This window comes from Chroicocephalus ridibundus, chromosome 2, assembly GCF_963924245.1.
Source record: "Chroicocephalus ridibundus chromosome 2, bChrRid1.1, whole genome shotgun sequence".
Taxonomy (NCBI): Eukaryota; Metazoa; Chordata; class Aves; order Charadriiformes; family Laridae; genus Chroicocephalus; species Chroicocephalus ridibundus.
This window is the reverse complement of record NC_086285.1, coordinates 15,470,122-15,491,049: the sequence shown is the minus strand read 5'-3', so window position 1 is coordinate 15,491,049 and position 20,928 is coordinate 15,470,122. Positions and strand designations below refer to the sequence as shown.

The following is a 20,928-nucleotide window of genomic DNA, read 5'->3' as shown; positions in this document are numbered from 1 at the left end:
AGTTGACTAAAAGCAAGTTAAAAGGAATTATTTCTCCTTTATTTCTGGAACAGAGATACTGGATATTCATCTGCCCAAGCTTTCCAAGGAGTTTTTCAAACAATACCAAACATGCTCATACTTTGGACTGGAATGGATGCCACTAGTTGAAAAGAGATTTTTCTTTCTTGTAGCCAAATATTTTTCAAAAACAATAAAGAGAAGACAATCCATTTGTATTCATGTATACAGAATGACAGATAAATATAAAAAACATTTGGATATTCCCATTGAAAACTATCTTTCCATAATAGAACCTGGGAAAAATTTGCACTTCGATAAATCACAACAAAGTTATCCAAGAAAAAGAATAGCCAAATAAGGATTTATTAATTTTTGTTTTCATACTGTTACTACCATTAATTGCATTAACAAAGTTTTCATTGGCAACTTCATGTGTAGTGAAATTGCGTAATATGAATGTCGAAGCTGCCTGCCAGTTAAGTTAGAACGCATTATGCACTTTCTAAATGAACTATGTTAAAGGGCTTAAGAAACACTGTTCCAGAAAGGAACAAACAGCTTAGCAAAATCAGTTTTTCCATGTAGTTTGTTTCATGTTTTTCTCCCTTTTTTTTTTAAGGGGGAACAACATCAAACATCACAAATTATTCCAGAGAGCAATCCTTACTCACCCATTCTGTTTTAGTAAGTTACAGAATCACAGAATGATAACTTACAAGAGAATACCAAAATATAGAGACTGAAGAAGCTAAATAAAGTCACCATACCATGCTGCATTTTAATGTGAAGGCCACCATCACAAAGATACTTGTCTTATTCCATTCAGAACAGCTGCTGTCTCTAGGGGTCTTTGTATTTGTTATAGGATAGAATATTTTCTCCATGGAGACAGTGGAATACGAGTAAATATACTCTTCGCATTACAGTTTTATTTTACTAATATAGTTGACTATTGCTCCCTAGAGTGATGAATTCATCAAGAGAACAAGCTAGTCCTTAGCTGCTTCACGTTTTGTATTGTGCTTATATGACACTCTACAAATAATTATGGCATAAAAGCAACAGAAAAAAGATAAAAATTACATTTATCTCTTTGGGCGTGATCCTTACATCTAAAGAACCGTGATAAGAGCAAACTGATTTTCAAAAGTACACATGATAAGTAGTGAATAGCACAATGAACTTGTCTTCAAGAATGTAAAGAACTTCCTTGTGAAAATAAACACAAAGATATTAAGTGTTCGGTTTTGCAATATCCTAGATATTTTTGTCCCAATTAAAAGAAAAAAAAAAAAAAAGACAGACATAGGCTAATGCTTGATTTTGAGCCTAACTAATCCTACAGACCTCAATAATAATTTAAGTAAATGTTTAGACATCATCTGCTTCAATGCTTTTTAACAAGATACACTTAAGCGTATATACATAAAACATCACTAGCTGGAGATATATTCAGAACCTTGCATTAATGAGACCTACATCAGGTTCTGCTAACACAGAACTAGTTGATACACTTGCTATGGAGGAAGCATCAAATGCAAAGCTAACAATACAAAACCAAGGGGAACCAGGAAGGTCAGGTGTAAAATATAAGATGGTAAACTGAAAAACAATGACCAATGACTGAAATGCTCGAAAAGAATCAAATGTCAAGTAGGAATGATTAATTCAAGGATATAAAGCAGTATAGCACAGTACATGTTCATATTGCACCTTCCTAATCAATGCTACAAGATCCCTCAAAAAAAAAGGAAATTTAACTGACGAGTACTATCAGTAGAGACGTGCCAGATTCACAGAATCAGAGGATACAAGCTTGGCAAATGAAGAAATAAATACTACTAATTACTAGGTATCTTGTCCATCTATACACAAAAACAATATTGTAATAATGACTTAGCCTGTTTGAGTTGCAGTCAGAGTTTTTCGTCTATTAGTCACACGCATAAAAACACCCACAGAGTTTCACTGTGAGGAATTACCCCACTTGAAGGCGGCAAGCCAAGGTCACAGCCAAAGAATGAGGTCTTGAAGTCACCAGAATTCAAACTTCTCCTTCTGAAGGGAGGGACACGTGAGAAGCTAAGTAGTGCATGATTCAAAAAAGTCTTTCTTTTTTTTAAAAAATATATATAGTGACAACTTGCACCAGCCTCCTTGAGACCTGTAAGCAAAAGATAAACTAATCATGCAGCTGAGCACTTCAATATGAGATAACTAGAGGTTTTAATTAGCTTTTCCTGAAATCTTAGCCGGGCACTATTTTTATGGAAGAAATTCCTGAAAACTCAGCACTGTTATTCTATACAGCTTGAGTAATCCCAATATTTCAGACAGCGAGGAGTCTCCCTGTCCCAAGACTCCTCACATAATTTTTCTTTATAAAGTTCCAGTTGAAATAACCATGTCAATTAAATTTTGTCACAAGAAATAACTGCAGGCAAAGTATTTATTTCTGAAAAATAAGCCTAAGAGTCATCATTTGGCCAGTTTTCAAGGAGCCTTCAGAGCGCCTGTTGCTTCCAGCAGTGGCAATTAAGGATCCCGTCTGTGAAGGAGCAGGGTCCTGAAACACACTCCCAGGCTGAAGGCCGTATCGGGCTGAGACGCTCTCAAGAGCTTCGAAAAACACACCAGGCTTTGGAGAGAAAGTGCCGTATTTACGTACGACTTTACAGTTTGCCCCAGTGTTTCCTACCTTACCCTTTTTGAACATGTAATTCAAAGACGTATCTATAACCTCAAACAAACGGCCAATAACCAAAAACCTCTTAGCTGACTGTGATCTAAATCTCTACGTAAAAAAAAAAAAAAAAAAAAAAAAAAGAGTAAAAGGACTCAAGACCCAGCAGCGTATAATTATTTTCTCAAGTTCTGTGTAACCAGCAATTCCTCCCAAAAAGTTTTTTGAAAAACAATCCACGAACCCTCCACAGTTTAAAAATAGCATGTATTTTTCACATATTCAACACGAAGCTAAAGTCTTAACTTACAGATTCAATTTCTTTCCACTGTATGAGGTGGGTTGTTTTTTTTTTTTAATTCTTGCAGCCTTCTACTCTTACTCGAATTTTTGAAGAACAAAAAAGGATGGAAAACTCAGGATTTCAATAGAAGATTTCATGTACTTTTTGAAAAATAGAATGGTAACAGACTTCTCCCATTTGTTAAGCAAACTATAGGAAAAAAAATAAAACCTTTGTATTGACCCCCACTTTTGCACAAGCGCAGGAAACACAGAACGCTGATATGGCAACACACAGTGCACACTGAGCGGCTTTCATTGCTGTTTGTACTTACACGGTCTTTGTCATCAGCTACATCACAAAGAATGTCATCGAGATCTAGGATCCCCCCATCCCCGTGCTCCAGCCGGTGTACTTGTATCCAGTAGTTTGGATCCTGCATAAAAGGAGAGGAAAATAATATCAGGTATCCCATACAAACAGAAAAAGGTCATTCCACCATACAGTTAACATCACAGTCCTGTAAAAGCTTCACATTAAAATATCCATTTCGGTCATATTCCTGTAAATAAATGTAAATTGAAATGTAAAGCCAAAGTTCTTTTTTTAAATTGTCCTAGATTAGATACATACTCTTCCCACTTTTATCAGTTCTGTATGAGTCACCGTCCTGTCACTGACATGTAGGGGAACAGCACTCCCAGTGTTACTGAATATACACACTATATAAAAGGAAAATACATTATCCTCCAAATAAAAGTATCTCAGTGGTCAACAGCCACAAAATGTTACAGGACAGCTGTTAAGTGGTTTGTTTTTTTTTTACAGGACAACTATAAAGGGTACAAACCAATATTTAAATTATATCAGAAGGCTTTCTACTTGGGCTTTGGTAGAGTTGGCAGATGGGATATCTAAGTCTTATACGAATAGCACTTTCCACATTTTAATTAAAAGAAGATACATATACACAGACATACATACCAACACATATATATGTGTATATATATGCATATATGTGTGTGTGTGGTTTTGTGTGTGTACACGTGTCTACCAGTAACTGGGAAGACTGGCTTTATAGCCTTCATTATTACTTTTGATACAAAAAGAAACCATAATTGATAGAGTAAGGTTGCATCCACAAAGTGTCTTCCGACATATTGCTACATGACCCGAGTGCTGTTTAGTACTCAACGTGCTATTCTTAAAAGGTTTGTCTTCTAAGAGGGGAAAGTTGTACTATAAACACATAACCTGAACATGATACATAATCTTTTCTTGCTTCTCAAATACTCCCCCACAACAGTGCCAATGCCCCGGGCTGTTGTTAAGTGTCTAGCAGTAAGAGAGCTTCCTTGCTTTTCACTGAGCGGGCACGACTGCAGAAAGTGACTAATTTGAGGACCTTCAAACTTGCAACACCTTGCAAAGTGCCTGACTTCCTAAAAATAGCAATTAGCATACAAGTCTTTTCAGGTATCAGTGTCTAGAAGTGAAAGACAAAAATTAAAAAAAATATAAAAGAGGGCCCAAAAACAAACTCAAACCAAACAAAAAAAAAAACAAACCCACCCAAACAAACTCAAAGGGAAACGCCAGAAAATCCCCACCAAAAAAAACCCTCCACCCTTGGAACAGGAGAAGAAATGGGACCACCAGAATTCCTCTAAATCTCTATACGGTTTTAAATCTTGAGAGGACATGCTGCATGAACTCTTGGGCAGCATGCTGCGTGAAAGAAAATCAAGGGATATTCATTTTGGTTTTACTATCCTAGAACTCTGGTTATTTGCATGTGACATAAATGCATAGGTCAAAGATTTTGGAGAAATCTGATAACCACGAAGCTTACTTCATAGTTTGTATAAGTACATCCACCTTAAATACTGCTGTAAATCATCATCAGATGATCAGATATCAGAATTACATTTTACAGCCATTAGGCTAGTCATTTCAGAAATTAAATTAGAGATTTTTTCTCTAATTTCTCTAAGTATTAAATATTATTACATTTTTTCTAAGCAAGTATTTATTATATAATTAACCGATTTTCCTATTATATGGCTTTTCCTCAAACTGCACTTACTGTTGTAGCACAGTATAGGAGATAATTCAGCATCCTTTTTTTAAAAAAAATCAGGAAGAATTAAAAATAGGACTATGTTATTCACACTGTCATGCACACAGAGGGGCAGACATAGCTATATATTCTAGAAGTTTACTCTGTAAAAAGGTATGTAATGCAAATACTAGGATAAACTTTTTGTGAAGTTTGAATACTCCACTGACACACAGACGGGGCTGGAAAAAGCATCCTGTGTAAACCAGAAATCCTTCCAAGTTCCTTAACAAACAAGTTCTAAAGGGAAGCCTGCTGAAGAGGTGCCTTTGTAAACTCTGCTTTTAACCTAAAAGGAAAACGGATCCTTACTCATCCGCCAGCCCATTACAAGAACCTCCTCTGCCTCTCACATCTACATCAGAGACTGAAACACAGTTGGGAAGACTCAGGCTTTGAAGACACAACCAAACTGACACACTAGAAAGCATCTTGCACTCCTAAAGGACTGGACTCGGGTTTCTTCTGCTAATCGCTCCATCTCAAAGCCAAGTCCGAACTGAACCATGAGCCAGGCTTCACTGCAAAATCAGAAACAGAATAACTGCTTCGGGCTTTAAGAGAATCTGATCCCTCATGTCACACACTTCACCATTTCTGTTTTCATCACTTAATCTTCTTACTGAAGAATGGAAACATTAAAACTAGATAATCGCAATACTGGCTCAGTGACTTGACTACTTCCATCAACACAAACTGCACCCAAACTGAAACTACAACTTCCATACTCCCATATCCTTATGTGTTTTCCTTCCCACCACAAGTATTTCCCACCTCCAAGGCAAATGTAGGAAAACACGCATGATTACAGAATCAATAGTAGAATTGCCCACATCTAAAGCACTATTGTGCTATTTCAGTATGTACAATCTACATCAAAAATAGCTTTGATACATAAGCTGCATCGCTTTTGCTAATTAGTTCCTTTAAAAGTTTCTTGATATTGCATAAGAAGTTGTAGATAGACTTCATTTTTCCTCCATCACCTATTCGTTGTGCCATAGCCTGAACTGCTCTGGTCGCTTTTCCTGTCAGACAAGATCCTGATACAAAACAATACATTAGCAAGACCAGACAAGAAATATATAAAACTAGTTTGGCAAGAATTTACTCTAGCAGGATTTGGTAAGTAAATATGAAATAACAACGAAACTTCTCATTAAAGCCCTCTCCAAACTTCACCGAGCAGTCTTCCTCTTGAGGCCCTTTTACTCTATTAAAGGTTTCACATAAATCAAGGTTTTTGTGGGGGAGGCTTGGGAAGGAAGAGAGGTCTAGGGAGGAGGGGAGTACTTAGATTTTGTAGGGATTAGTTGCACCATACTAAAAAAAAAAAAAAAAACCCAAAAACAAACAAACACACACCAATGGAAACAAGATGGAAACACCCAAACTGCATGCATAAATGTTCACATTTAAATTCCTAATCTGTGTTCTGTCTACAATGAACATACGTTGTATAAGAGTCAGCTTGTATGCGCTGTTTGATAAATACAAAAGAAACTGCACCAAACTTAACACCAATTTGAATTCAACTTAACACTAATCTGAAGTACCACTACATCAATGTTACAAGGGTAACCATCTTCACAGCTCGGTCAGGTCGTACTTTTCCATCACAACCAGTGAACAGAAATTCATAATTCCCTATGCAATTGCAGTAATACAGTCTTCAAGCATTTTCTGAAGCAGCCAAAAATACTGTTTTGGCTTGGACCAGTTCCTGAGTCATACAAGGGAAATCGGTAATTACCAGAGTTTACTGGAGTTTACACAACTTCATGTGTGGAGTAAACTGGTCCAATCGCTCCTTCAGGACACCCAGAAGACCTTCGGGATCACCTTCTCCTGGTGGCAGAACAGGGCTCTCAAGTGAGATCTCCCAAACGAGGGACGGTCTCCAACACTAACCCACCAAGAGATGGTCTGCCCAGGGCATGCGCAACGGGGTCCTTACACAAGTGAAACGGAAAATGTCTGCTAGTTATAAAACAACAAAAGTGCAAAATATATCGAGTCTATAAAAGTCAGTTTCTCCAAATATGAAAAAAAATACTAAACAAAAAATTAAAAATTTCTCGGAGCCTTTTCAAGAAACCTCCTTCAGAGTTGTTCTGGTTTAGGCAACATCCCAGAGTCAGACACTTTGCTGTTGTTTCAAAATTTGACTTTCTATGTTAGAATTAGATTTTCACATTTTGTCAACAGAACAAAGCCACATTTATATCCTCTCACTGTTATCATTGTGCAAAAGGGTACCGCACTCTCCAAATCAGCAATGCATTTAGAGATATAAAAACACGCTTTGATAGAAAACTCATTAGCTAACAGTGCTCCACCAATGTGTAAATTAGCAATGTGCAATTATTTTGTAAAAGCTGTAAAGATTCCTTTGTCACCAGTTCATGCAGAAGAACTAGCAAGTTCACTTCATTGAATACAAGGATAGAAGTAATGCTAAACCTGATTTATAATAGCTTCATTTAAATATTGCATCACTCAGCTCAAGTCTAAGCAAGTCAGATCTCCTGTTTCCTGTGTACACCCATTTAACTATTCTACTTGACTATGATTATAAAGGTACTTATAATTTAAACTCTTGAGCACTACATTTTCTGCTCCAAAGTCCTCTATAATGGAAGATAAATATTTGCTAAGTGAACACCAGCACTGAGAATGGAAGCAAGGGCACATTACAAAGGCAGTAAGAATGCAGCCATTCATATTCTGTTTATTCCATACAACATGACTTCTAAAAAGCACAAAGGAAAAACTGAGAAAACCATTCCTTTAAGTAATATCATTCAATATTCTGTAGCTAACATTTTTATGTTCCCACATAATGGAAACAAGGACCTTATGTGGAAAACAATACCTAGGATTAGGAATGGAAAACGCAATGTGTTCTTATTAAATAGCATGGGAAGATTTCTTACCCTTAAGTTCCAAATAGGTGTCTTGGTTTTTGTAAATGTACCGTTTCCAAAAACTGATTGAAGTGTTTAACATAAAAAGTTACAATAAATAAGATTATTCTTGGAAATACTTTGCGCATGTTGCACAAGAAGCAAGCACCACAAACAACTTCATCGGATGTAGCTATCTATTTAAGACAAAGCAGAGAATCAGGCTCCTATGAAGCCCACCTTACGATGCTCCGTGTCTACAAATTCTGCCCACCCCAGGGACCGAGTCTCACCTGCCCACCAGGAGGATGTCCCCAGGCATCAAAAAGACTGCTTTGTCTGCGCGGCTACAGTTACACAGCTGGGGGTGGGATGCTGGGGGGGTGATTCCTTGTACCCACCCAGAAAGCAGTACTGGGGGCCAGGGCGTTGACAGCAAGCGCTCCCCCCGAGGTGTCCACACTTCTTACCTTCCCCCATAACAACCCAGGTTTCCCAACCGCAGCTCTCGGCTGGGTGCAGACCAACTGCAGTTGCCACTACGATTCATTACACATCTTGAAATTCAGTAAACCTGATTTTTCTTCCCCACACTCCCCTGTATTTTCTAATCTGTTCAGGCCAAAGTAGGAAGAGTATTTCTTACCACTCGTCTGGGGAAATGGATTGGCTTTGCCAAGCTGAGCTCACTGAGGCTCCCTGTGCCTATCGGAGATCAGCTTTCTAAAACTGAAATGATTTAAATTTAGATACAGTTTATAGCTTTTTGCTTTAGCATCTTTTCCAGTACATAGATCCTTAAATGATTTTTAAAAAACACTGTCAACTGGACAGTCACGCACAGGTATTTCAGCGTAACTCTCAATGGAAAATGGACTCCCACCAGGACGACTGAAAGCGCAGAAGGAGATCCAAGTGTGTCAATAAAACTTCACACGTATTAAGTGAGGAAATAAAGGGAAATTAAGTACATATTTTTAGTTTTTGCTTAAAAACATCTGAAATTTAAGATTACATGGCCCTGTGTGTGGCTGTCTTCACTGCTTTGAGTATTTTGAGAACAGATAAAGCCTTTGTGGCAAAAAAAAGCACACACAGATCAAAACCAACTAAATCATCAGGCTGGGGTGTGTACCAGACTTGTTCAGCAGCATATGGCACTTGGGCGTGTTAACACAAGCTGCAAGGAAAATAATGGTTAATAAAAAACTAATATATCTGAAAATTTGCCAGTGAATTCATTCATTTCCCTGTCTAGCTCTGTGCTGCAGGAGGAACCGTCAAAACAAGCAGCCAGGTGCCAAAGGGAAGCCACGAACGCTGGCAGTGTCAGCTGGATTCCAGTTACGTTCCGCAGCCCGACACGCCAGCAAGAACAAGTCCCTGGGTCTGAATTGCATCTCCTTCCCATCGCCTGTCTCCTCGGATTCCAGGCACAAAGACCTGCCGTGTGACACCCGACAGCAGCCACAGGGGAAAATGGGCTTCAGAGACCATCACGCTCTCTAAGGTTCACTGATATGGCACCTCGGACAGTTGGCAGCAATGGTACGACTTAAGTACATTCACCGTCTCTGCAAGGGCACAAGCCGACAAAATACTTAACATTAACGAAAGCAGACCCCAGAAACCAACTGATATCTGTAGCAACTCTTAAGTTACCAGGTGATGAGCTGAAGGGACAGTTACCTTTTCCATTTCTGACCACACTCCATCTGCAATTACTCCCCTCACACGGATTTTTGAGCATGTTTACTCCACCTTGTCCCATGAAGTCAAGAAAAACAAGGCTACAGAGGACTACAGAAAATAGCTGAACACTGTACAGTAGAAAATAAGCCTCCTGCTTTTCATCTTTTTGTTTCTTGACCTGTAAAACTGCTTTTTGGACTGGCGATGTATCATTGTAAAGTTAATTTCTCGGTATTTTGTGTTACCGAGAAATAGGGATACACACCCAGGAAGGTTACAAATCCTGCCTTTAGAAGGGGGTTTGGTCAGGGATTCAATTTTTTCAAACATGTAAGTATATATACAATGTCTTCAACCAAGAGGTATATACTGATCCCAGATATGAACTAGTCATGAAAAAGAGAAAAACATGCAAGTCTGATCACTGAAGCATCTTGTTCCATTTTTACATTCACCAATACCTTCCCAGCCTCGCTAAAAGGGCTGTAACTTAGCAGAAATCCATCCAAGACAAAAATCTGAACATCTGGCCAATATCACTTTTCCCGAGACACTGAAATGTTGGAAAGGTTGTTTCCAAAGTGGAAAGCAATGTTAGCTCTTGCATGCATCCTGCATGTCCACTTTCAAAAATAACAGTGATTTATTTTAAAATGTATCACATTACACTATCCGTTTCAGTCCTCAGCATAGAAGTTTGATAGCCAAAAAAACATGAGCTGATTATTAGTCCACTTCAGCAATTAAATGTCTCCTAAAACCCACTAAATTAAAATAATATGGTCAGTAAACCATTGGAACACTACTACTTATGGAGTTGTGCTGCATTACTACCAGTGCACAAAAAAGCATCAAGGAACTACTGGATCTTGCTTTAAACAGCAAATGGTTGATGTTAAAAAATGGTGAATTTACTTTGGCAGTTAACCACGATGCAGTATGCATAAACTTTCAAAAAAAAAAAAAAACATCCCTTCTCTTCTGAAAAGAAATTATGATTTCCTAAATCCATAATGAAAGTAGTCTGAGAAGTAATACAGCATTCCTGGTTTCCTACCTTAAAATTTTCTGGGCAAAATACTGTGTCTTCAGATACCTAAATTCTTCCTATTAACAGATTATTTCTATGTATCAAGGAAATCTGGATTTTCTTTATTTTATTTTTTTAAACTCATCCACTTTACCTAGAAGCAATCTATACCAATCCATGAGAAATGATATCACTAATTAATTTACATCAACTTTCCGATGTGCTGCATGCTTCCAATACCTATTAAACCACACATCATCTCCACATGCCCCAATAACCTAACACCAGGGAATAATTCAGGTAGGAAAGGACCCCAGGACATCCCAGAACTGGATGTGGACTGACGCATGCTGAGCAGAGGGGAATGATCCCTTCCTCCGTCTCCTGGCCATGCCCTGCTGACCTGGTGGCCTCTGCCCACTGGCTGCCCCCATACCCAAGGCAGCTCCAGCCCCAGCCTGTGCCACTGCACGGGGCTCCTCCTTCCCCAGTGCAGGACTTGGCACGGGACCTGGCTACATTTCACATGGCTCCTGGTGGTCTATTCCAAAAAGGGCATGTAGCGATAGGACAAGGGGCAATGGTTTTAAACTATAGCAGGGCAGGTTTAGATTAGACATTAGGAAGAAGTTCTTTACAATGAGGGTGGTGAAACACTGGAAGAGGTTGCCCGGAGAGGTGGTGGAGGCCCCATCCCTGGAGACATTCAAGGCCAGGCTGGATGAGGCTCTGAGCAACCTGATCTAGTTAAAGATGTCCCTGCTCATTGCAGGGGGGTTGGACTGGATGGCCTTTAAAGGTCCCTTCCAACCCAACACATTCTATGATTCTATGAAAACATTGCTCCTTGTCAAAACTGATGACTTTAGTGACATTTCCCCACAGCACACAGCCCGATAACCACTAGGAGGTGCCACCACCAAAGGGCAGCTCCAGGCTCCTGAGCACCCCAGTGCCTACACCCCAGCTCTACAATTAGCGTCAAGTCAGGCACCCGCAACAAAAGAAAAGTTAATTTGCGCTGCCACTAGCATGCGTGTGGCAACCAACTTTGAGAATTAATAAATGAAGGATAAAGCTTTATATTTGGCATTGAAAGATTAACACATTTTTACCATGACTACTGTTTGTTTATGCTGTGCGCAATTAAGTTCTGTTTGATAGGGGAAAAAAATATTTGAGAAAAACACATTGAGTGGAACGACACTGTATCCCTAAAATCCCTCATAACTACGCTGTGAGCACAGAATAACACTGTCCTGCCCAAACTGCAAAATAAAAATTTTTACATGGGATTTATTCCCCTGTAGGAAAATCCTTGACCTCTATCCAAGCACTCCCACAAACTCCCAGTGTACTAAATCCACAAGTAAGGTAAGAAAAATGCGTCCTTCTCAGAGTATTTTGCTGCAACACAGAGATTACTCCATAAAAATGCATTTAAATACAACAAATAACACAACAAAAGTTTATCGATTACAATTTGTAATTATCAGTATTAACTCCAGATGACAGAGATGAATTACAGTAATCAAGTCGAGGGCTCATGAATATGTAAGTGAAATGCACTGGGTATAATGGTGCACAATCTTCTATGCAGGGACACCAAAATTTGGGCAATGATGCTGACGAAATGAAGAACATCTTTGGATTACAGCTTGTCAATTGAACCATGAGTGAATTTGATGAAAGAGAGAAGTGCTTTCCTGTTTCTTCCAGGAGCTTATCTCTTACCTCCACCCATCATTACAGCATCGCTTCGATTTAAGTGTTCATTGCTTTTTTCAGCCACTATGATAGCTCTTCAAATTCAGTACTACATTTAGACTTGAATAATGGATTTAACTGGAATAATCATCCACTTGTGTGTGTATGTATACACACATATATGTTGTAGTCTGACATGTGTGTGATTGTTCTACATTGATTAAACACAAAAAATTGCAAGTCTGGGAAAGTATTTAAGAGGAAGATTTAGCAGAGTATAAGTACAGTGATCTACCCTAATGACATCCAACGTGAGATCAGGAGACTAATTTATTTCAGACATAAGATTTCCATTTGGGGGCCACTAATACCAAGCACCATGAAAGAAGGAAACAACCAATTTTGATATATGCTCCCAAGTGGGCACAGTCAATTAATCTTGTAGTATGTGAACTCTAAACAATGATTAATATATAGGGAGAGTTGCAAAAACATCATTATATACAGTGCCTCACATTTCCGACACCCTGTAAACTATGAAATTAATAAAAAATATGAAATGCCACTTTCTGTTCTGATGACTGTGTTACTCCTCTGGGAGCTTCAAAGTCAAGGCTTGGTGAGGGGGACTTTGCCATATAAACAGCTTTGCTGAACCACGTGCAAGGAACGCACAATTTATGTAAATCAGGTCAGCGATGATATCTTCCGTTTCTGATAGGATTTAGAGTTTTAGCATCCCAGACACCTTACTCTCCCCTGCCACCCAGACAGACATGCACAGGGGCACCCAGGAGCTCTCCCTGCCTCCCATGCAGTTGCTGTAAGTGGGGTGCATGTGGGAAGAGGTCCCCCACGCTCCCAGCACCGCAGCATCGCAGCACACAAGAGCAGCAGATTGTCTGGGCGCCGCATGGTGCTTACAGAGTCATTCCCCATCTAGTTTATGGGAGAAGCAATGTGCCCCAGAATCACAGAATGGTAGGGTTGGAAGGGACCTCTGGACTCCTCCCAGCTTTGCGTCATCAGCAAACTTGCTGAGGGCGCGCTCTACCCCTTCATCCAGGTCATTGATGAATATATTGAAGAGGACTGGACCCAGTACTGACCCCTGGGGAGCACCACTTGTCACTGACCTCCAACTAGACTCTGTGCCCCTCATCACGACCCTCTGAGCTCTGTCTTTCAACCAGTTTTCTATCTATCCCACTGTCCATTCATCTAGCCCACTCTTCCTAAGCTTCCCTATGAGGATGCTGTGGGAGACCGTGTCAAACGCCTTGCTTAAGTCAAGGTAGACAACATCCACTGCCCTCCCCTCATCTATCCATCCAGTCATGCCATCATAGAAGGCTATCAGATTAGTCAGACATGATTTCCACTTGGTGAATCCATGTTGAGTACTTCTGATAGGTTTCTTTTCCTCCACATGCCTAGAGATGATGTCCAGAACAAGCTGTTCCATCATCTTTGCAGGGACGGAGGTGAGGCTGACCAGCCTGTAGTTCCCCAGCTCCTTCTTCTTGCCTTTTTTGAAGACTGGAGTGACACTGGCTTTCCTCCAGTCCTCAGGCACCTCGCCTGTTCTCCAGGACCTTTCAAAGATGACGGAGAATGGCCCAGCAATGACTTCCACCAGCTCCCTCAGCACTCTCGGGTGCAACCCATTGGGACCCATGGACTTGTGGATATCTAATTGAGCTAACTGATCTCTCCCTTGATCCTCCAAGTCACCTACGTCTGTTGGATCGAGCTGGTATGTGGCACAAATAAAGAGTGATAAATTAACATATGCTGAAAAACATCTACAGATCAACACCGGGTCCTAGGACCCAGAATAGATATGCGGAGCGTTTCTGCTGATTTGTGTTGCGGGGAAATCCTGCTAATAGTGAGTGAGGGACTGAAAGCTTCAGGAGTTTCCGCCGTGCCCTATAAAACAGAGAGAGATGGGGAGGGACTCTTTATGAAGGAGTGTAGTGATAGGACAAGGGGTAACGATTTTAAACTGAAAGAGGGGAGATTTAGATTAGATATTGGGAAGAAAGTCTTTATTCTGAGGGGGGTGAGACACTGGAACAGGTTGCCCAGAGAAGGTGTGGATGCCCCATCCCTGGAGATATTCAAGGCTGGCTGGCAACCTGGTCTAGTGGGAGATGTCCCTGCCCATGGCAGGTGGGTTGGAACTAGATGATCTTTAAGGTCCCTTCCAACCCAAACCATTCTATGATTCTTTGAAAACTGCTCCCAAGACTATAACTATTCCCTTCCTTTCTTCTCCACAACTCCGTACACATTGTAGCTCATACAAAAACCTTCCTACATTGCCTAAGTATGTTGACATGAGGCCAGAGCACCCTGCACACCACCACGCCACCATCTCATCCCTAAGGATCAGACACCAGTAAAACAGTATCTCTGTTTAATATGCGCCTGTGCACACACATGCATGCGCCTCCGTGTCAAACCCACCAAGGAAAATTAGTCTCCAGTTAGCATCTGCAAAAGCAATGTGGAAATAATCATAGTAGCACATTAATTTATCAGTTAAATACTTTTCAAGATCTTTTAAGCAAAACAGGCCTTATTTTCATCTCTGGAGAACAATTTTTAACAACAATATTTAGCTATTACTTTTCCAAACTACCCAATCTATTGAAGCAGCATAATTTCAATACCTACTTGCGAAACTGATTTAAATAAGTAGTCACTCATACCTAAACATGCCTAGTGTTTGTCTTAAACTTTGAGAACAATCACTATATAAATTCAACTATTATAATAATGTTTATTTTATAAGGTTAAGTTAAACAGAACTGTCCATCTCAGAATTCAGGGTTCTGATTGCTGGTAATCCAGACCAGGAACTGCAATGCAGCAATCCATGTTAGGGTGAAAGAGGGAAAACACCTTAAAACCAAACTCCCAAAAATACTAATCTCAAGGATTTGTTTTGTTTTCAAATGTATTCATAACTTCTAAAGACTTTTTTAAAAAAATTGACCCCAAGATAATCTTAGGTTTACCATGGCTCTAATCCTACTGTCTGACTGTGCTGCAGGGTATTTAAGACAAAATGCAATTAGCACCGTAGCAGGCTGGAGATCTCACCAGAAAAACAAAGACAGAACTAGCACTGAGTGCTACCAACTCCGCATTTTACTTCTCCTGTTATTTCAATTTGCACCCATGTTTTGTTCAGAGGTCATCAGTTACTGTTTCTCCTTACAAAACCACAATAATCCTCTTTTTCAAATCGATAACTAAGCTCAGGTCCGGCCTAAGCTTGAGGCTAGCCCCACTTCAACCAGAAGAAACCAGAATCCCACTCCCACACTCTTAGGCAGTGAAGAGAGCCCATAACATGAAAACCCTAACTCCTCTCCTTGTCCTGAACAGGAAAACCCTGACTCCTCTCCTTGCCCTGGACCCTCACCTTACCAGTGACTCTCCTCATTTTCAAGCTCCTCCCTCAATCTCATTTCCAGCTCCAGAATTTGGTACAAACACCAAAAATCATCTGCCCCCACGGCTGCCAAGTGCACTGCAACCTTCCCTCTTCCTCCAGCTTCTCAAAACCCACTCTTCTCCTCCATCACCCACATTCACTTATGGCTCACCATCACTTCCATACCCGGCCAGCAGTAGAAACAGAGAGCATTTCCAAGATGTTAAAGCAAACACAGATGACAGCTACTGGAAAAAACAGATCTAAGAGCATGCCCAGTACCCCTTCCAACTTGACGTTGTGATACCCTCACAGACCTAGCTGCATTAGTGACCACCAACATAAACAAAGCTGGCAAGTTAAGCCCTGAAAATGAACCCTGTAATGCAGAAAGACGAGGGTCAGCATTAAAAAACTCCTTTCACTTCCTTAGTTATCTTCTCTCTTGTCACCTCCCGCGATAGGGAGCGGCTAACAGCAGCACACTGAACTCTAACCCATTACACGTCTTTCAAAATGGTTTAATTCTCTAACAGCATGTCTGCACTTGTCAAAATTAAAGCAGGATACTTGATTAAGAGAGAAGCAAAACCAGCTAGTCTTCTTGACCAGAAAAGAAAGCAAGAAAAAATAACCATTAAAACCAGTGAAGCAATGCCAAGCCCTATTTTGAACAAAAGGTAAACCTTTATGTCTTCTCAGCTGAGTTCTGAGTATACCATATAGGAAATTGTAAAAACTGCTTAATTTTTCCAGCTCAGGGCACCACCATTTGTATCTCTAGAAGTTTTGATTAATATAAGAATGATACAACACTTTGGTGTTCTCAGTCATAACTTACAAAGAGGTCTAAATTAGGAAATCCCATCTTTGTTACAAAGTCAACCTTGGCAGAAGATACAGAGAAATGACTGCAATTGCGTGCAGCGTAACATGTTAGAAATATACTCAAATGCATCATAATATTCCACCTAGAATTATACCTTCAAGCCCTGACTTTGAAACCTCCAGTTTCTAGTTCATCATGTGCTCTGAGAAACTGACTTTACTGAAAATGTTTTCAATGTAACAACATAATTATTTTATATACACACACACACACATGTTTATATACAGAATCTGAGAATTCTTCATACGTAATGGCAAAAGTAAGTTTCCCATAGGATTGGTAAAAACAAAAACATTTAGAAAAACACCGTTAGTCATTTTTGTGCAGCTGATATGTTCACAGAAAAGTACTATTTTTTTAAACTACTGCAACTTCTATTTTCTGTAACTAACTCCTTTAATACAAATACAGAATATTTGAGACTAAGAAGAACAAGCAGCAAACTCTGTCTAACGAGCTGTAGAAAAAAAACACAGGTTCTTAGAAACTATACAATTATATTTCTTTTGGAAAACCTGCTTGTATTACCCACCTGGGATCTCTCCAATTAGTGCACCACCAAAACACAGCTAGAAGAAGGTGCTAGCATCTCTTCCTAACTTTGAATGATCAGGCTCAGCGCATAACCAATACTACTGTTATGTACCTTGAAGTAGTGTCTTAGACTCCACTGAAGAGGACAAAAACCTGCTTGTTGTTCTGTAACACGCACTAGAGCAAAAATAAAAGAGCTTGCTGTATAGAAATAGATTAAAGTACAGCATCTTTTTGACTGTTTCAGCATATGTTTTAGATAACACACACTAACAGCTCCCCAGCCAGTACTTCATCAAACTAACCGAAGTTTTAAACCATTTCTTCTAACCACAGCCTCCATCCATGTATTTTTGCAAAACATTTCAAATTAATTAATTTAACGTTGCAAGTTTTCCCCTAGCAACCAACAGGCCTTTGTTATGTCTCTTCTACATTAACAGCAACAGCACTGTTAAAAATACAATGAAAGTTTCAATAACTGGGATAAAAATATATTTAAAAAAAAAATCCCCCTTCCTTTTTTTAATAGCAAGATGTCTGGACTGATAGAAGCTTGCAAGCATCAAAATAACAACCTTGTCTATATGAAACCCATTCTCCAGTTCTTATTTTAAAATAACAACCTTGTACATATGAAACTCACTCTCCAGTTGTTATTTTTAAAGCTAAGAATATTGTTCTTGAAGAGGAAATCTGCCATAAGAAACTTGGATTCTCAGATTTCTGTCATACTCTATTTTGATTCGGGGCAGGGGGGGTAAATACTACGTATGCTTACACAATTGAAAATATTAAGTGAAAGAAAATAATTTTCAAGAGCCTGAACATGCATTTTCATTTTCCAGGTACGGCGGGGAAGGGGGTGTCGCTTTCTAGTGGAGAATCCTTCAGCTCAGCAGAAACTCGTACAGCGGCTTTTACAGGCTTTTTTCTACAGGCAAGTAACTCGCCGCCGCCTACAGAGGAAAGCCCCAGTGCCCGCGGGACAAGCCGACCGCACACCAACTCAGGCAGACATGGCACCTACATGACACCTACATCGTCACCTGGGGACTGGGCTGTGCCACGGGTGTCCCAGACCAGCTGCGATGCTAGAATTCCCAGGGAAGCTCCCAGTCTATATATAGCGAGCTGTTCGGATACGGAGCGGTCATGAACTCTTACTTCAGTAAGATGCAGAGCAAGATCTACCGGCTGCAAACTCCAGATAAAGGTGGCCAGGGGCCTCTGCCATCTTCCAAGTAGGCAGCATTTCCCATTCACAGCACCGCGCCCCTTCAAAATTAAAAGGGGAAGGGAAAGAAATCAAAATTTTGCTGAATTTTTATGCATCAGTGCTGAACAAAAAAGAAAGGCAAGAAACCTGTTCATTTAGTCTTCAATTTGAAACCCAGACTGTTTATCCCAGTAGATGTAATGGATCGCACGACCATGAAGTCGGTGGCAGGACACAAACACGGCACACAGAGCGATGCAGGAGCAGGGATCACCCTCTCCCGCCTGTCATCAGACACTGACTCACAGCAACTCCCTCGGCCAGGCCAAACTGACGTTCCAAGTTCACATGCGTGGATTTCATCAGGAGGTTTGCATTGAGTAGTAAATTTTAGTCCTAATAACGTTTTATTTTGCTGGATGACTCGTACATCTGCCACCCTTCCCATTTTCTAAAAGGCTGATTTCATTTCACTGTTCTTTTACATAGCTTGCAGGTCGTTAGACTAGGAATGAAGTTCCCTCCCTGTCTAGAAAGACAAAGTACAACACAAAAATTAGTAATAAAGTAAAAATTTGCCATTTGAAAGAAGAGAAATATTTCAGACGGCTTAGAGATACTAGGAATCCTCAAAGTTTTCTTAAATGCAAGCTTCTTGAAAACCAAACTCAGTGTAAAAACGTCAGTTTTGGCAAAGCTTTCATTTGAGATGAAGATTTTCTAGAAGAGACACCAGGGTCACCAGAGACATTCGACATCTGGGCTGCACGAGATGCTGGTTCGTAGGGCGCCCTGCAGAGTACAGCCTTGCTGCTGGACCTCCCACCTCCCCATGGAGACACCCTCTCCGAAACACCCCCCTCACGCATTTTAGGAAGCGGTTTTTACAAAAGCTACCCCTTTCATTGAAATGCTGTAAAACCTTACTTATATTCACACAACAGAATATTTGTTCCCTAGCTACTTCTATTATTTAAAACCACGGTTGTTTCAAAATTTACTTAGCTTTAGCAAGAAATAAAAATTATTTTAAACTGCTGTGGACTCAAAACTTTTAGACTTCGCAGTCAAACAGTCTTCTCAGTTATAAATACAGAAAAAAAGCCCCACATTATCTCGAGCTCTGGGACTTTTCATGCTTCCTATGAGAAGTACAATCTTGTACAATACAACACAGTGAGTCTACATGAGCCGTTCTCAGCACTGAGCTGTAAAAGAAGAGCAACCGTAGACATGTTTATGCAGTTAATTCAGAACATGTCATATTCTGTAAAATGAAACAAATCCATTATAATTTAGCTCACTGATGTTTTAAAGAGATAATTTATATCCTCATACGCAATAAATCTAATAAAAATTCTTATGCTTTGAATTTTAGATCAGTCTCACCTGGATGAAATAAAGACATTTTAAAGAAATCTAAAAAGAAAAGACTTCCTTGAACTTTTATTAGTCCACCACATGGCCTTTGATAAGCTACACACCTCTTTCAAGGTTCACAGGAAAAAGGGCATGTCTTCAAAATAACTACTCTTCCAAACTTTAAAAAATAAAATAAAATTGTGATTAAGATTTCATAGTCCCACGTGCTCAAAAGACAAATGTTACACTACAACAATTAAGATCAATATACCAATGACAGACATCAGAAATAGCTCCATAAGCAGCTATGTCTGCATATATTGGTCCATACGGAGATATTCAGGATGCAAAATTTGGACCTGGGTCACAACTGAAAAGATGCCTGTATTTTGATTCACAACACCATCATGATCAAAAAGGATAAAAAAAAACCCCAACCGCTTCTGCTTTAGGATTTTCACACCTCAAAATCCAAAGACGTTTAGATGCAAAGTTTTACTCTGAGCTCACCTTTTTTGTGGTTACCCAAACCAGGCGAGGCTATAGGTACATATAGAAAATGCTTAAGTGAAGGAGAGTTAAGACGGGGTGCACAGGGCACCCCCAGCTCAGCGCCGAGGGCTGCAGGCACCAGAGCTGCAGTTGAGCAGAGGCACAGACCATGTGGGCAGTGCTGCCCGTGGCAGTGCAGTGACACAGAGGAGAAGCTCGGCGAGATGTCCTCATCATCATCATCATCCCCAGCTTATTACTGACATTACCACGACAGATAGAGATTTCAGCAGGCACCAGGGTCCTGCTCTCCCAGAGACGGAGCACCTGCCCCAGAAAACTTAGAGCTCATAGTTGGTCTACTTGAAATTATACTGACCTACCTAACTGAATTTCCTAAAACTCGTTTTATTATTTCCAGAGGAGACTGCGTGTGGGCAGGGGTGTCCCACAAGTAAGAGGTGCCTGTAACCCGTCAAGGCAGAGTTAGCTACTTCTAGTTCTGGAACAGGCATATCCACAGACTACTTTGGCACAAGCTCAATGAGGTAACACTTTCCG

At 40.0% G+C, this 20,928-nt stretch overlaps 1 protein-coding gene across 14 annotated transcripts in view; it reads right to left on the bottom strand.

The window, feature by feature from the left end:
• Window positions 1-20,928, bottom strand: part of PARD3 (par-3 family cell polarity regulator) — a 461,531-nt gene that overhangs the window by 402,888 nt on the left and 37,715 nt on the right. For all 14 annotated transcript variants that reach the window (XM_063324476.1, XM_063324481.1, XM_063324479.1 and 11 more), the window contains exon 2: window positions 3,304-3,405. In XM_063324476.1, the coding sequence (XP_063180546.1) occupies window positions 3,304-3,405 (102 nt within the window). The remainder of the gene's footprint in view (window positions 1-3,303; window positions 3,406-20,928) is intronic.